We start from the raw sequence: 16,160 nt of genomic DNA on the forward strand, positions 1-16,160 counted from the left end.
TACACTTTAATACACACGCCCACTGATACAGATACACACATACATGCACACTGATACAAATGCAGACATACACACACATATACACAGCACTCGCACACTGATACACACATATATACACTGATTCACCTGTAACCTCTTGTGTATGTTGGGTGTGCGGTCAGGTTATTAACATCCGATGTGTAGGGTTTGGCTCTTATCTTCAATGGTTACACTCGGTAACAAGTTATTGTGGTTAGAAAATATTAGGATAAGGGTTATAGGGTTAGATATATATGGATTACAGGTTGATAGGGTTAGGGTTAGTATACGGGTTATAGGGTTAGGGTTAGTATATGGGTTATAGGGTTAGGGTTAGTATACGGGTTATAAGGTTAGATATATATGGCTTACAGGTTGATAGGGTTAGGGTTAGTATATGGGTTATAGGGTTAGGGTTAGTATATGGGTTATAGGGTTAGATATATATGGCTTACAGGTTGATAGGGTTAGGGTTAGTATACAGGTTAAAGGGTTAGGGTTAGTATACGGGTTATAGGGTTAGATATATATGGCTTACAGGTTGATAGGGCAGAATATTATTTTTATGGATATAGGCTATTAGGGTTGTGAAGTTATATAATATTAGGATTATGGTTTGGAATACATATGGGTAACAAATTATTAGGGTTATTATAGTGTTGGGTATATATTAGCGTTGCAAAATATTAGGGTTCTGATTATAGGGTTAGGTATATGTTACAGTTGGGTATATAATAGGGTTATATGGTTAGAGTTCGATATATACTACAGTTGTATATATATATTAGGATTCAGAATGTAATACAGTTTTGCATATTTAAGGTTATATGTTATGTTAATAGGTATATATATGGTTGGGTATATATTAGGGTTACAGATTATTAAAGTTATGATCATAAGATTAGGTATAAATGAATGTTGGGTATATAATCGTGTTATAGGGCTATAGGTTGTTACATAGTTACATAGCAACAACCTATAACCCTAATACTTGCCCAACGCTATTACACTAGTATATACCCACATAGGGTTTATGTATCTATGTACTGTATGTATATCGTTATTTATATATTGTTGACAGTGTACTCAGCACATTACAAAGAGACAATACAGTACAGGAAATAACGCTAATACAATAAGCGCAACAAAATCAGCCAATAGGAAAGGAAATCCCTGCCCCGAAGAGCTTATAATCTAAGTGGTATGTTGGGAGAGTTACAGAGACAGCAGATGAGGGAATAAGTGCAGTAGATGGCAGTGCTTGGCCACAATGGCTGGTAGGAGTGACTGAGTGTGGGACATTAACCATGAGTGCCGGCTGTTGGGATGCTTCTTTTAAAGGTGAGTTTAAAGGTTTGACTTAAAGGTGGGGAGTGGCATATACTGAGTGTGAGGGAGTCCCACAGGTAAGGGGCAGTGAGGAGAGAGAAGGTGCTGGGTGTAAGGGAGTCCCACAGGTAAGGGGCAGTGAGGGAGAGAAGGTGCTGGGTGTATACTGAGTGTGAGGGAGTCCCACAGGTAAGGGGCAGTGAGGGAGAGAAGGTGCTGGGTGTATACTGAGTGTGAGGGAGTCCCACAGGTAAGGGGCAGTGAGGGAGAGAAGGTGCTTGGCATATATTGAGTGTGAGGGAGTCCCACAGGTAAGGGGCAGTTAGGGAGAGAAGGTGCTGGGTGTATACTGAGTGTGAGGGAGTCCCACAGGTAAGGGGCAGTGAGGGAGAGAAGATGCTGGGTGTATACTGAGTGTGAGGGAGTCCCACAGGTAAGGCGCAGTGAGGGAGAGAAGGTGCTGGGTGTATACTGAGTGTGAGGGAGTCCCACAGGTAAGGGGCAGTGAGGGAGAGAAGGTGCTGGGTGTATACTGAGTGTGAGGGAGTCCCACAGGTAAGGGGCAGTGAGGGAAAAGGTGTAAAGTTAGAGTGTGTGAGAGAGAGAGAGAGAGAGAGAGAGAGAGAGCAGTAGAGGTGAAAGGGGTAGAGAAGAGACAGTTATGGGTAGATCGCAGGAGATAAGCAGGGGCAAAGCGAGATGGAAGGAGCAAATGAATGGAGAGCCTTAAAAAGGTTAGGAGAACTTTGTGGGTGATCCAAAACTTGATGGGAAGCCAGGAGAGAGATTTAAAATAGAGATGAGCAGCTTATCCCTTTGTAAGGGCTAACTCACTCTCCCAGTCCCTATCTGCAGGGCTGGGAGGATACGCCCCTTACCCACCTATCCCTGTGTAAGGGATAACTCACTCTCCCAGTCCATATCTGCAGGGCTGGGAGAATACGCCTCTCACCCACTGTAACAGGGGAGTTATCCCTGTTCAGGTAATGTACCTCTAATCCAGCAGTGTGGTGGTTAACTGCTAGTAGTCAATTAACAAACACCACCTGCCTGATTAGATGGCTTAGAAAAGCCGGTCGTTTGAGACAGGAAGTGAGACTCCTTAGCTCATATCTGAGCTGAACTTGGAGACAGAGCAGAGATTGTCTTTGACTCTCACAACTTGTCTTGAGCCTTGCCAGAAGACACAGCAAAGCTGCTTTCAAGACACAGGGAAAACTTCTAAACCTGAATGCTGATACACCCTGAGAGAAAGGGAGCTGAACCAGGGGCAGAGAAGATTTTCCCTCCAAACCACTACAAACAGATAAGACTTTCATATACAAGACTTTTTATATCTGTTCATCTCATGCTATATGTTTGGGGATGGGAGACATGCTTATCTAAGGGAGTTGTGAACTGCATAGTATTTCACTAGAAATACTCCCAAGTGAATAGAAGCTTTGTTTACCCCTTGTTTGGATGGTTTCCTGATGTTAAAGAAACAGGCGCAATAAAAGGCTTATTGAATTTCACAATAACGAGTCTCCCTTGCATACCTCTGTGAGCGTCCGCCCAGATATGGTGTCCGAAGTGGGACAAGAGGTGGTCTTTGAAGTTAGAAAGGACCGGAGATTTGTTCTATGAATTTTTTTTAATGCTTTTTGCCTACAAACAATCTGAGCAACTTTACAAAAAAAAAAAAAAAAATCTCATGCAGCAGAGACCAGAGTTAAAGCGACACACCCAGGCAGGAAATCACTGCACTGAAACTTACAAAACCACAGATGGACTCTTTTCCCCAATCCCAAGAGGAGAGAGAGAGACTGCTGAAGCAGGTAAACCTTTAAATTGCCTATCAGAAAGTGTAATATGGTCATTGAAATAGGGGTTTTGCCTTCTAGCCATAGTCAGGGTTCAAGAAGTGAGTCAGCCCTTAAAAAGGGATAGGTGTTTGTTGTTTTCAAAAGTTTCGCTGAAGCAGTGAATACAGATGGTGATCCACGAGCGGTACTGATTTTGCAAATAAAGGTTGCCACACCGCATAGGACTACCAGCTGTGAATGGAGTATATGCAGAAAAGTGTGAAAATTGATGTAAGACTGTGCTGAAGCAGGGGAATTTTTAGCAAACAAATGCTGAGTGTAAAATTGCCCTACAGGGGAAAAAGGGATTGCTGAACTGTGTAAAAGGTATTCCAAAGCCAATTGCTGAGTGTTGAGTTACCCTGCCGGGAGCGAAAGAAATATTCCACTGCAAAGAATGTTTTTTTTCTGCAAGTAAAAAAGTTTGCCTATGTATCTTGGGAGCAAATAGACGTTTTTACCTAGCAACTACACATCCAGCATACCTAATGAGAGATTAAACCTAGCAAGTAAATGGTGTAAAGCAAATAGACGTTTTTAACTAGCAACTGCACATCTTGTATACCTGATAAGAGAAAATGCATGCACAGTACTGCTGATATTGTAAAACTTACCCAAGAAAGAAAAAGTCTACAGAGATGCCTGTGAGAGCTACGACCTCTACAAGCACAATATGCCCACCTGTAGGACTACCACAATTGGGGGATCTAGCAAATACAGTGGCAACAGCTGCAATAGCGCCTCCTGAGGTCAGTAAGAAAATTACACCTGATAGCCTAAAAATGGAGGACAAGATGCAGCATTCCTGTAATGAACCTTACCCCACGGAAGAGTGGCCCTTCCAGTCCAATAAAGAGGAAGACATCTCTTACGGGGAACCCAAACTGAGTCACACCCACAAAACACCCCAAGAATGGTGGGGGTGCCTGAACTCGGCACGAACCGAAAAGACCACTCCCTTTGATGACGAATATGATCAGCAGGAGAAAGGGCGGGAGCAGTGGATCACCGAATATTTCCGTCAGCTATTACAGTTGCAAGAAAAGCTGGGTGGATCCAGTGACGCTGCTAAAATTTCAAATGAAGATGGAGACCCCAGTATCCCTGAAGGGACGGTGTCATCCAAATCAAAAAGGCGGAAAAAGAAAAGCGGTTCTTCACTTACCGTGGAAGGAACAGACACGTCCGCAGATCCTGTGGAGGAAAAGGGGGGCCGAGTTGCCCTGCAGCTTAGAGAAAATGGAGAATTCGTCCCGCGGTTAACCGAATATCCAGAGGGCCCAAGGCAGAAGTCGTGTACCCCAAAGAAGTGTCTGTCCGGTGCCAACAGGGAGGAACCCTCAACCAACCATCTCAGGGAAGAGGAGCCAGAACCAGTGAGTGTCGATCCCTTGACCAGCCCTGAGGATGCCCTGAAAAATGCCAGGCGTGACTGTGATATACTCCGTGAACAATTAAAACAAAAGAAAGATGGTTACGTGGAGCTACTGAAAAATAACGTGAAGCTACAGGAACATGTGCTCGCAATGTACTCTGCAGCCAGGACAGAATTGGACGATCTCAAGACTGAGCTAGATACTGCAAATGCTACTATTTCCGCCATGGATGAAAAGCAGAGCCAATCTGATAAAATGATGACTAAGCTGAAGCGGAAGTATGAGGAGGCACTAAAGCAGATGACAGTCTTTCAGCAAGAGGTTCACACTCTTCGCGTAGAGATGAATGCCTCACAACAGGAGGTCAACAATGTCCGGACAGAGGTGGACGTATCTCAGAAAGAGTTTCAGACACTCCGCAGAGCACTGGATGCCTCACATCATGAGACCAACATCTGCCGCACAGATCTGGAAGTTTCCAGAAAAGAACTACACAGTCTCACTGAGGAGCTGGACATATCTAAAGAAACTATTGTCAATCTTGATACAGATCTCAAAGTCTCTCAGAAGGAGCTTCAGACCCTCAACCTAGAGAAGGAAGTCTCACGCCAGGAGACTGTCATTCTCAAAGCAGATGTGCGTAAATGGAAGGAGGACTGCAAAGAGGCCCTGAATAGTACTGCAAAGAGGCCCTGAATAGTACAGAGACTGAAAAAGGAGAAAATTCAAGATTAAAAAGAGAAAACTTAAAACTGAAAGAAGAAAATTTTCAGTTGACTGACGAAGTCAAGGAAAAGAAGGAAAAGCTGCACGAGCTTAAGGAAATAAATAGACTTTTGGAAGGTGAGAAGTTTGAAGCAGAGCACCGACTGCAGAACCAACTGCAAGGTCTGCGTACGCACCTCGAGAAGGCCGAGGAGAAGCAGCGAACTCTGCAGGAAGACAATCTGCAGGCTGTTAAAGACATTCAAGTGCTGCAGGAACGTCTGATGACCCAGTATGTCCCCGCAAAGCAGCATGAGAAACTGAAGGCTACCCTGAGCATCACCAAAGCATCGCTAGAGGCCAAGCTTAGAACCCAGGTGACCCGGCACAAAAGGGAGCACTAGAAGGTCCAGAAACTAAAACAAGTAACTGTGGCCCGAGCAAAAAAAATCATAGTGCTTCACAATGCAATAAATATGTGGAAGCAAGCTTAGAGAAAGCAAAGCATGCAGATAAATTACCTGAGAAGAGACTTGCAAGACGCACTCAAAAAATAGGGATCTCTCGCGGATGAGATTACAGTCCTACAAGGACAAGTATTGACCCTGACTAAGCGTCAGTATCCCACAGCCTCAAAAACCCATGAAGACAAGGGTACAGTGAGAGCTGGGAATACCACTCATCTGAAAGACAAGGTTGCAAAATTTGAACCACCTAAACAAGCACTAGCAAAACCTTCAGCCACCCAACAGGCAACAAAAGAAGGTACACGTGCTGAATAAAACCAGAAGAATCCTTAGCTGATGAAGCTGAAAAGATGGGACATTTTCTGGCAGTGGGTGTGGAATTGCAACTTAACCCCAAAGAGGCTGAACTAGCAACCCCATTGAGTGGCAAAAGGGCAGAGAGACAGCTTCAAGAGCGGAAAACTCAAAGGGCCGTTTTTAAATGCTCTGTAACTGCTGCCATACAGTATGCCTACAATAAGACGAGCACCCGACGCGAGGGAAATCTCATAACCGCGCACGTAGCAAAAAGACTATACTTAGAAAAAGTCCTCCTCGAGCGACTGAGGGGTGCTGATCTCAAGCACCTTCAGGAGGAGACACGAATAAACTGGAGAAAGGGCTCCAATGCCAGCAGGACTGAGGGTTCTCTTCCTCCATCCACTCTCATTCAAGTCACAGAGATATCTAGAATGAGAGTGCAAGGATGGGCTTTGGTCGTGGCAAGCCCGAGCTTCTCACAAACAGGGGAGGTATGTAACAGGGGAGTTATCCCTGTTCAAGTGATGTGCCTCTAATCCAGCAGTGTGGTGGTTAACTGTTGGTAGTCAATTAACAAACACCACCTGCCTGATTAGATTGCTTACAAAAGCCTGTCTTTTGAGACAGGAAGGGAGACTCCTTAGCTCATACCTGAGCTGAACTTGGACACAGAGCAGAGATTGTCTTTGACTCTCACAACTTGTCTTGAGCCCTGCCAGAAGACACAGAAAAGCTGCTTTCAAGACACAGGGAAAACTTCTAAACCTGAATGCTGACACACCCTGAGGAAAAGGGAGCTGAACCAGGGACAGAGAAGATTTTAACTCCAAACCACTACAAACAGATAAGACTTTCATATACAAGACTTTTTATATCTGTTCATCTCATGCTATATGTTTGGGGATGGGAGACATGCTTATCTAAAGGAGTTGTGAACTGCATAGTATTTCATTAGAAATACTCCCAAGTGAATAGAAGCTTTGTTTACCCCTTGTTTGGATGGTTTCCTGATGTTAAGGAAAAAGGCGCAATAAAAGGCTTATTGAATTTCACAATACCGAGTCTCCCTTGCATACCTCTGTGAGCGGCCACCCACAGTTACATACTAGGGTTACAGGCGGTCAGGGTAACACAGTGTGCCAGGGTTAGGGTTGGTTATATACTAGGGTTACAGGCTGTCAGGGTATCACAGTGTGTCAGGGTTAGGGTTGGTTATATACTAGGGTTACAGGCTGTCACGGTAACACAGTGCGTCAGGTTTAGCATTATAGGTTTGGTTATATACTAGGGTTACAGGCTGTCAGGGTAACCCAGTGTGTTAGGGTTAGGGTTATAGGGTTGGTTATATACGCGGGTTACAGGCTGTCAGGGTAACACAGTGTGTCAGGTTTAGGGTTATAGGGTTGGTTATATACGCGGGTTACAGGCTGTCAGGGTAACACAGTGTGTCAGGGTTAGGGTTATAGGGTTGGTTATATACTAGGGTTACAGGCGGTCAGGGTAACACAGTGTGTCAGGTTTAGGGTTATAGGGTTGGTTATATACTAGGGTTACAGGCTGTCAGGGTAACACAGTGTGTCAGGGTTAGGGTTATAGGGTTGGTTATATATTAGGGTTACAGGCTGTCAGGGTAACAAAGTGTGTCAGGGTTAGGGTTATAGGGTTGTTATATATTAGGGTTACAGGCTGTCAGGGTATCACAGTGTGTCAGGTTTAGGGTTACAGGGTTGGTTATATACTAGGGTTACAGGCTGTCAGGGTAACACAGTGTGTCAGGGTTAGGGTTATAGGGTTGGTTATATACTAGGGTTACAGGCTGTCAGGGTAACACAGTGTGTTAGGGTTATAGGGTTGGTTATATACTAGGGTTACAGGCTGTCAGGGTAACACAGTGTGTCAGGGTTAGGATTATAGGGTTGGTTATATACTAGGGTTACAGGCGGTCAGGGTATCACAGTGTGTCAGGGTTAAGGTTATAGGGTTGGTTATATACTAGGGTTACAGGCGGTAAGGGTAACACAGTGTGTCAGTGTTAGGGTTATAGGGTTGGTTATATACTAGGGTTACAGGCTGTCAGGGTAACACAGTGTGTCAGGGTTAGGGTTATAGGGTTGGTTATATACTAGGGTTACAGGCTGTCAGGGTATCACAGTGTGTCAGGGGTAGGGTTATAGGGTTGGTTATATACTAGGGTTACAGGCTGTCATGGTAACACAGTGCGTCAGGTTTAGCATTATAGGTTTGGTTATATACTAGGGTTACAGGCTGTCAGGGTAACCCAGTGTGTTAGGGTTAGGGTTATAGGGTTGGTTATATACGCGGGTTACAGGCTGTCAGGGTAACACAGTGTGTCAGGTTTAGGGTTATAGGGTTGGTTATATACGCGGGTTACAGGCTGTCAGGGTAACACAGTGTGTCAGGGTTAGGGTTATAGGGTTGGTTATATACTAGGGTTACAGGCGGTCAGGGTAACACAGTGTGTCAGGTTTAGGGTTAAAGGGTTGGTTATATACTAGGGTTACAGGCTGTCAGGGTAACACAGTGTGTCAGGGTTAGGGTTATAGGGTTGGTTATATACTAGGGTTACAGGCTGTCAGGGTAACACAGTGTGTCAGGGTTAGGGTTATAGGGTTGTTATATATTAGGGTTACAGGCTGTCAGGGTATCACAGTGTGTCAGGTTTAGGGTTATAGGGTTGGTTATATACTAGGGTTACAGGCTGTCAGGGTAACACAGTGTGTCAGGGTTAGGGTTATAGGGTTGGTTATATACTAGGGTTACAGGCTGTCAGGGTAACACAGTGTGTCAGGGTTAGGGTTATAGGGTTGGTTATATACTAGGGTTACAGGCTGTCAGGGTAACACAGTGTGTCAGGGTTAGGGTTATAGGGTTGGTTATATACTAGGGTTACAGGCGGTCAGGGTATCACAGTGTGTCAGGGTTAAGGTTATAGGGTTGGTTATAACCAAGGGTTACAGGCGGTAAGGGTAACACAGTGTGTCAGTGTTAGGGTTATAGGGTTGGTTATATACTAGGGTTACAGGCTGTCAGGGTAACACAGTGTGTCAGGGTTAGGGTTATAGGGTTGGTTATATACGCGGGTTACAGGCTGTCAGGGTATCACAGTGTGTCAGGGTTAGGGTTATAGGGTTGGTTATATACTAGGGTTACAGGCGGTCAGGGTATCACAGTGTGTCAGGGTTAGGGTTATAGGGTTGGTTATATACTAGGGTTACAGGCTGTCAGGGTAACACAGTGTGTCAGGGTTAGGGTTATAGGGTTGGTTATATACTAGGGTTACAGGCGGTCAGGGTAACACAGTGTGTCAGGGTTAGGGTTATAGGGTTGGTTATATACTAGGGTTGCAGGCTCTCAGGGAAACACAGTGTGTCAGGGTTAGGGTTATAGGGTTGGTTATATACTAGGGTTACAGGCTGTCAGGGTAACACAGTGTGTCAGGGTTAAGGTTATAGGGTTGGTTATATACTAGGGTTACAGGCTGTCAGGGTAACACAGTGTGTCAGGGTTAGGGTTATAGGGTTGGTTATATACTAGGGTTACAGGCGGTCAGGGTAACACAGTGTGTCAGGGTTAGGGTTATAGGGTTGGTTATACACTAGGGTTACAGGCTGTCAGGGTAACACAGTGTGTCAGGGATAGGGTTATAGGGTTGGTTATATATTAGGGTTACAGGCGGTCAGGGTAACACAGTGTGTCAGGGTAAGGGTTATAGGGTTGGTAATATACTAGGGTTACAGGCGGTCAGGGTATCACAGTGTGTCAGGGTTAGGGTTTTAGGGTTGGTTATATACTAGGGTTACAGGCTGTCAGGGTATCACAGTGTGTCAGTATTAGGGTTATAGGGTTGGTTATATACTAGGGTTACAGGCTGTCAGGGTATCACAGTGTGTCAGGGTTAGGGTTATAGGGTTGGTTATATACTAGGGTTTCAGGCTGTCAGGGTATCACAGTGTGTCAGGGGTAGGGTTATAGGGTTGGTTATATACTAGGGTTACAGGCTGTAAGGGTAACACCGTTCGTCAGGGTTAGGGTTATAGGGTTGGTTATATACTAGGGTTACAGGCTGTCAGGGTAACACAGTGTGTCAGGGGTAGGGTTATAGGGTTGGTTATATACTAGGGTTACAGGCTGTCAGGGTATCACAGTGTGTCAGGGTTAGGGTTATAGGGTTGGTTATATACTAGGGTTACAGGCGGTCAAGGTAACACAGTGTGTCAGGGTTAGGGTTATAGGGTTGGTTAGATACTAGGCTTACAGGCGGTCAGGGTAACACAGTGTGTCAGGGTTAGGGTTATAGGGTTGGTTATATACTAGGGTTACAGGCTGTCAGGGTATCACAGTGTGTCAGGGTTAGGGTTATAGGGTTGTTATATACTAGGGTTACAGGTTTTCAGGGTAACACAGTGTGTCAGGGTTAGGGTTATAGGGTTGGTTATATACTAGGGTTACAGGCTGTCAGGGTAACACAGTGTGTCAGGGGTAGGGTTATAGGGTTGGTTATATACTAGGGTTACAGGCTGTCAGGGTAACACAGCGTGTCAGGGTTAGGGTTATAGGGTTGGTTATATACTAGGGTTACAGGCTGTCAGGGTAACACAGTGTGTCAGGGTTAGGGTTATAGGGTTGGTTATATACTAGGGTTACAGGCTGTCAGGGTAACACAGTGTGTCAGGGGTAGGGTTATAGGGTTGGTTATATACTAGGGTTACAGGCTGTCAGGGTATCACAGTGTGTCAGGGTTAGGGTTATAGGGTTGGTTATATACTAGGGTTACAGGCGGTCAAGGTAACACAGTGTGTCAGGGTTAGGGTTATAGGGTTGGTTATATACTAGGCTTACAGGCGGTCAGGGTAACACAGTGTGTCAGGGTTAGGGTTATAGGGTTGGTTATATACTAGGGTTACAGGCTGTCAGGGTAACACAGTGTGTCAGGGTTAGGGTTATAGGGTTTGTTATATACTAGGGTTACATGTGGTCAGGGTAACACGGTGTGTCAGGGTTAGGGTTATAGGGTTGGTTATATACTAGGGTTACAGGCTGTCAGGGTATCACAGTGTGTCAGGGTTAGGGTTATAGGGTTGTTATATACTAGGGTTACAGGTTTTCAGGGTAACACAGTGTGTCAGGGTTAGGGTTATAGGGTTGGTTATATACTAGGGTTACAGGCTGTCAGGGTAACACAGTGTGTCAGGGGTAGGGTTATAGGGTTGGTTATATACTAGGGTTACAGGCTGTCAGGGTAACACAGCGTGTCAGGGTTAGGGTTATAGGGTTGGTTATATACTAGGGTTACAGGCTGTCAGGGTAACACAGTGTGTCAGGGTTAGGGTTATAGGGTTGGTTATATACTAGGGTTACAGGCTGTCAGGGTAACACAGTGTGTCAGGGTTAGGGTTATAGGGTTGGTTATATACTAGGGTTACAGGCTGTCAGGGTATCACAATGTGTCAGGGTTAGGGTTATAGGGTTGGTTATATACTAGGGTTACAGGCTGTCAGGGTAACACAGTGTGTCAGGGTTAGGGTTATAGGGTTTGTTATATACTAGGGTTACATGTGGTCAGGGTAACACGGTGTGTCAGGGTTAGGGTTATAAGGTTGGTTATATACTAGGGTTACAGGCTGTCAGGGTATCACAGTGTGTCAGGGTTAGGGTTATAGGGTTGTTATATACTAGGGTTACAGGTTTTCAGGGTAACACAGTGTGTCAGGGTTAGGGTTATAGGGTTGGTTATATACTAGGGTTACAGGCTGTCAGGGTAACACAGTGTGTCAGGGGTAGGGTTATAGGGTTGGTTATATACTAGGGTTACAGGCTGTCAGGGTAACACAGCGTGTCAGGGTTAGGGTTATAGGGTTGGTTATATACTAGGGTTACAGGCTGTCAGGGTAACACAGTGTGTCAGGGTTAGGGTTATAGGGTTGGTTATATACTAGGGTTACAGGCTGTCAGGGTAACACAGTGTGTCAGGGTTAGGGTTATAGGGTTGGTTATATACTAGGGTTACAGGCTGTCAGGGTATCACAATGTGTCAGGGTTAGGGTTATAGGGTTGGTTATATACTAGGGTTACATGCTGTCAGGGTATCACAGTGTGTCAGGGTTAGGGTTATAGGGTTGGTTATATACTAGGGTTACAGGCTGTCAGGGTAACACAGTGTGTCAGGGTTAGGGTTATAGGGTTGGTTATATACTAGGGTTACAGGCTGTAAGGGTAACACAGTGCATCAGGGTTAGGGTTATAGGGTTGGTTATATACTAGGGTTACAGGCTGTCATGATAACACAGTGTGTCAGGGGTAGGGTTAAAGGGTTGGTTATATAATAGGGTTACAGGCTGTCAGGGTATCACAGTGTGTCAGGTATAGGGTTATAGGGTTGGTTATATACTAGTGTTACAGGCTGTCAGGGTATCACAGTGTGTCAGGGTTAGGGTTATAGGGTTGGTTATATACTAGGGTTACAGGCTGTCAGGGTAACACAGTGTGTCAGGGTTAGGGTTATAGGGTTGGTTATATATTAGGGTTACAGGCTGTCAGGGTAACACAGTGTGTCAGGGTTAGGGTTATAGGGTTGGTTATATACGCGGGTTACAGGCGGTCAGGGTAACACAGTGTGTCAGGGTTAGGGTTATAGGGTTGGTTATATACTAGGGTTACAGACTGTCAGGGTAACACAGTGTGTCAGGGTTAGGGTTATAGGGTTGGTTATATACGCGGGTTACAGGCGGTCAGGGTAACACAGTGTGTCAGGGTTAGGGTTATAGGGTTGGTTATATACTAGGGTTACAGGCTGTCAGGGTAACACAGTGTGTCAGGGGTAGGGTTATAGGGTTGGTTATATACGCGGGTTACAGGCGGTCAGGGTAACACAGTGTGTCAGGGGTAGGGTTATAGGGTTGGTTATATACTAGTGTTACAGGCTGTCAGGGTAACACAGTGTGTCAGGGTTAGGGTTAAAGGGTTGGTGATACACTAGGGTTACAGGCTGTTAGGGTATCACAGTGTGTCAGGGTTAGGGTTATAGGGTTGGTTATATACGCGGGTTACAGGCGGTCAGGGTAACACAGTGTGTCAGGGTTAGGGTTATAGGGTTGGTTATATACGCGGGTTACAGGCTGTCAGGGTAACACAGTGTGTCAGGGGTAGGGTTACAGGGTTGGTTATATACTAGGGATACAGGCTGTCAGGGTAACACTGTGTGTCAGGGTTAGGGTTATAGGGTTGGTTATATACTAGGGTTACAGGCTGTCAGGGTAAGACAGTGTGTCAGGGTTAGGGTTATAGGGTTGGTTATATACGCGGGTTACAGGCTGTCAGGGTAACACAGTGTGTCAGGGTTAGGGTTATAGGGTTGGTTATATACTAGGGTTACAGGCGGTCAGGGTAACACAGTGTGTCAGGGTTAGGGTTATAGGGTTGGTTATATACGCGGGTTACAGGCGGTCAGGGTAACACAGTGTGTCAGGGTTAGGGTTATAGGGTTGGTTATATACGCGGGTTACAGGCTGTCAGGGTAACACAGTGTGTCAGGGGTAGGGTTACAGGGTTGGTTATATACTAGGGATACAGGCTGTCAGGGTAACACAGTGTGTCAGGGTTAGGGTTATAGGGTTGGTTATATACTAGGGTTACAGGCGGTCAGGGTATCACAGTGTGTCAGGGTTAGGGTTATAGGGTTGGTTATATACGCGGGTTACAGGCTGTCAGGGTAACACAGTGTGTCAGGGTTAGGGTTATAGGGTTGGTTATATATTAGGGTTACAGGCTGTCAGGGTATCACAGTGTGTCAGGGTTAGGGTTATAGGGTTAGTTATATACTAGGGTTACAGGCTGTCAGGGTAACACAGTGTGTCAGGGTTAGGGTTATAGGGTTGGTTATATACGCGGGTTACAGGCTGTCAGGGTAACACAGTGTGTCAGGGTTAGGGTTATAGGGTTGGTTATTTACGCGGGTTACAGGCTGTCAGGGTAACACAGTGTGTCAGGGTTAGGGTTATAGGGTTGGTTATATACGCGGGTTACAGGCTGTCAGGGTAACACAGTGTGTCAGGGTTAGGGTTATAGGGTTGGTTATATACGCGGGTTACAGGCTGTCAGGGTAACACAGTGTGTCAGGGTTAGGGTTATAGGGTTGGTTATATACTAGGGTTACAGGCTGTCAGGGTAACACAGTGTGTCAGGGTTAGGGTTATAGGGTTGGTTATATACGCGGGTTACAGGCGGTCAGGGTAACACAGTGTGTCAGGGTTAGGGTTATAGGGTTGGTTATATACGCGGGTTACAGGCTGTCAGGGTAACACAGTGTGTCAGGGGTAGGGTTACAGGGTTGGTTATATACTAGGGATACAGGCTGTCAGGGTAACACTGTGTGTCAGGGTTAGGGTTATAGGGTTGGTTATATACTAGGGTTACAGGCTGTCAGGGTAAGACAGTGTGTCAGGGTTAGGGTTATAGGGTTGGTTATATACGCGGGTTACAGGCTGTCAGGGTAACACAGTGTGTCAGGGTTAGGGTTATAGGGTTGGTTATATACTAGGGTTACAGGCGGTCAGGGTAACACAGTGTGTCAGGGTTAGGGTTATAGGGTTGGTTATATACGCGGGTTACAGGCGGTCAGGGTAACACAGTGTGTCAGGGTTAGGGTTATAGGGTTGGTTATATACACGGGTTACAGGCTGTCAGGGTAACACAGTGTGTCAGGGGTAGGGTTACAGGGTTGGTTATATACTAGGGATACAGGCTGTCAGGGTATCACAGTGTGTCAGGGTTAGGGTTATAGGGTTGGTTATATACTAGGGTTACAGGCGGTCAGGGTATCACAGTGTGTCAGGGTTAGGGTTATAGGGTTGGTTATATACGCGGGTTACAGGCTGTCAGGGTATCACAGTGTGTCAGGGTTAGGGTTATAGGGTTGGTTATATACTAGGGTTACAGGCGGTCAGGGTATCACAGTGTGTCAGGGTTAGGGTTATAGGGTTGGTTATATACGCGGGTTACAGGCTGTCAGGGTAACACAGTGTGTCAGGGTTAGGGTTATAGGGTTGGTTATATATTAGGGTTACAGGCTGTCAGGGTATCACAGTGTGTCAGGGTTAGGGTTATAGGGTTAGTTATATACTAGGGTTACAGGCTGTCAGGGTAACACAGTGTGTCAGGGTTAGGGTTATAGGGTTGGTTATATACGCGGGTTACAGGCTGTCAGGGTAACACAGTGTGTCAGGGTTAGGGTTATAGGGTTGGTTATATACGCGGGTTACAGGCTGTCAGGGTAACACAGTGTGTCAGGGTTAGGGTTATAGGGTTGGTTATATACGCGGGTTACAGGCTGTCAGGGTAACACAGTGTGTCAGGGTTAGGGTTATAGGGTTGGTTATATACGCGGGTTACAGGCTGTCAGGGTAACACAGTGTGTCAGGGTTAGGGTTATAGGGTTGGTTATATACTAGGGTTACAGGCTGTCAGGGTAACACAGTGTGTCAGGGTTAGGGTTATAGGGTTGGTTATATACTAGGGTTACAGGCGGTCAGGATAACACAGTGTGTCAGGGTTAGGGTTATAGGGTTGGTTATATACTAGGGTTACAGGCTGTCAGGGTATCACATTTTTTCAGGGTTACCTCTCCCTCCACCCCCGGTCCCCAGAAGTAAGTAATAGAGTATTTACCATTTCTAACCTGTTTATGATGCTCTTGATCTGCGTGTCCTTCTCCGCCTGCTGCTGCCGCAGGCGCTTCTCACTCTGGTCCAGGCGCACCTGGTATTGCTGCAGCATTTTGCTGGTTTGCTCCTCCTGGGAGTAGAGACGCCGCTCGTATTCCTCCAGCTTCCGATTTGACATCAACAGTCTTTCCTTCAGGGTGTAAATCTCCTCCTCGTACTCCTTCACCTGGGGGAGGCAGAGAGAGAGAGAGAGTCGGAGAGGGAGAGAGAGGGAGGGATGGGGAGGGAGAGAGAGGGAGAGATGGGGAGGGAAATAGAGGGAGAAAGATGGAGAGGAAGAGAGAGAGAGAGAGAGTCGGAGAGGGAGAGAGAGGGAAAGATGGGGAGGGAGAGAGAGGGGGAGATGGGGAGGGAAATAGAGGGAGAGAGATGGAGAGGAAG

The 16,160-nt window shown here is 45.9% G+C and overlaps 1 protein-coding gene across 1 annotated transcript in view; it reads right to left on the minus strand.

The window, feature by feature from the left end:
• Window positions 1-16,160, minus strand: part of SYNGAP1 (synaptic Ras GTPase activating protein 1) — a gene marked incomplete at its 5' end in the record, with an annotated part of 710,344 nt that overhangs the window by 326,828 nt on the left and 367,356 nt on the right. The window contains one exon of the mRNA XM_075580961.1: window positions 15,734-15,945. Coding sequence (XP_075437076.1) covers window positions 15,734-15,945 — 212 coding nt within the window. The remainder of the gene's footprint in view (window positions 1-15,733; window positions 15,946-16,160) is intronic.

Source organism: Ascaphus truei (genome assembly GCF_040206685.1).
Source record: "Ascaphus truei isolate aAscTru1 chromosome 20 unlocalized genomic scaffold, aAscTru1.hap1 SUPER_20_unloc_4, whole genome shotgun sequence".
In the NCBI taxonomy this organism is placed as follows: domain Eukaryota; kingdom Metazoa; phylum Chordata; class Amphibia; order Anura; family Ascaphidae; genus Ascaphus; species Ascaphus truei.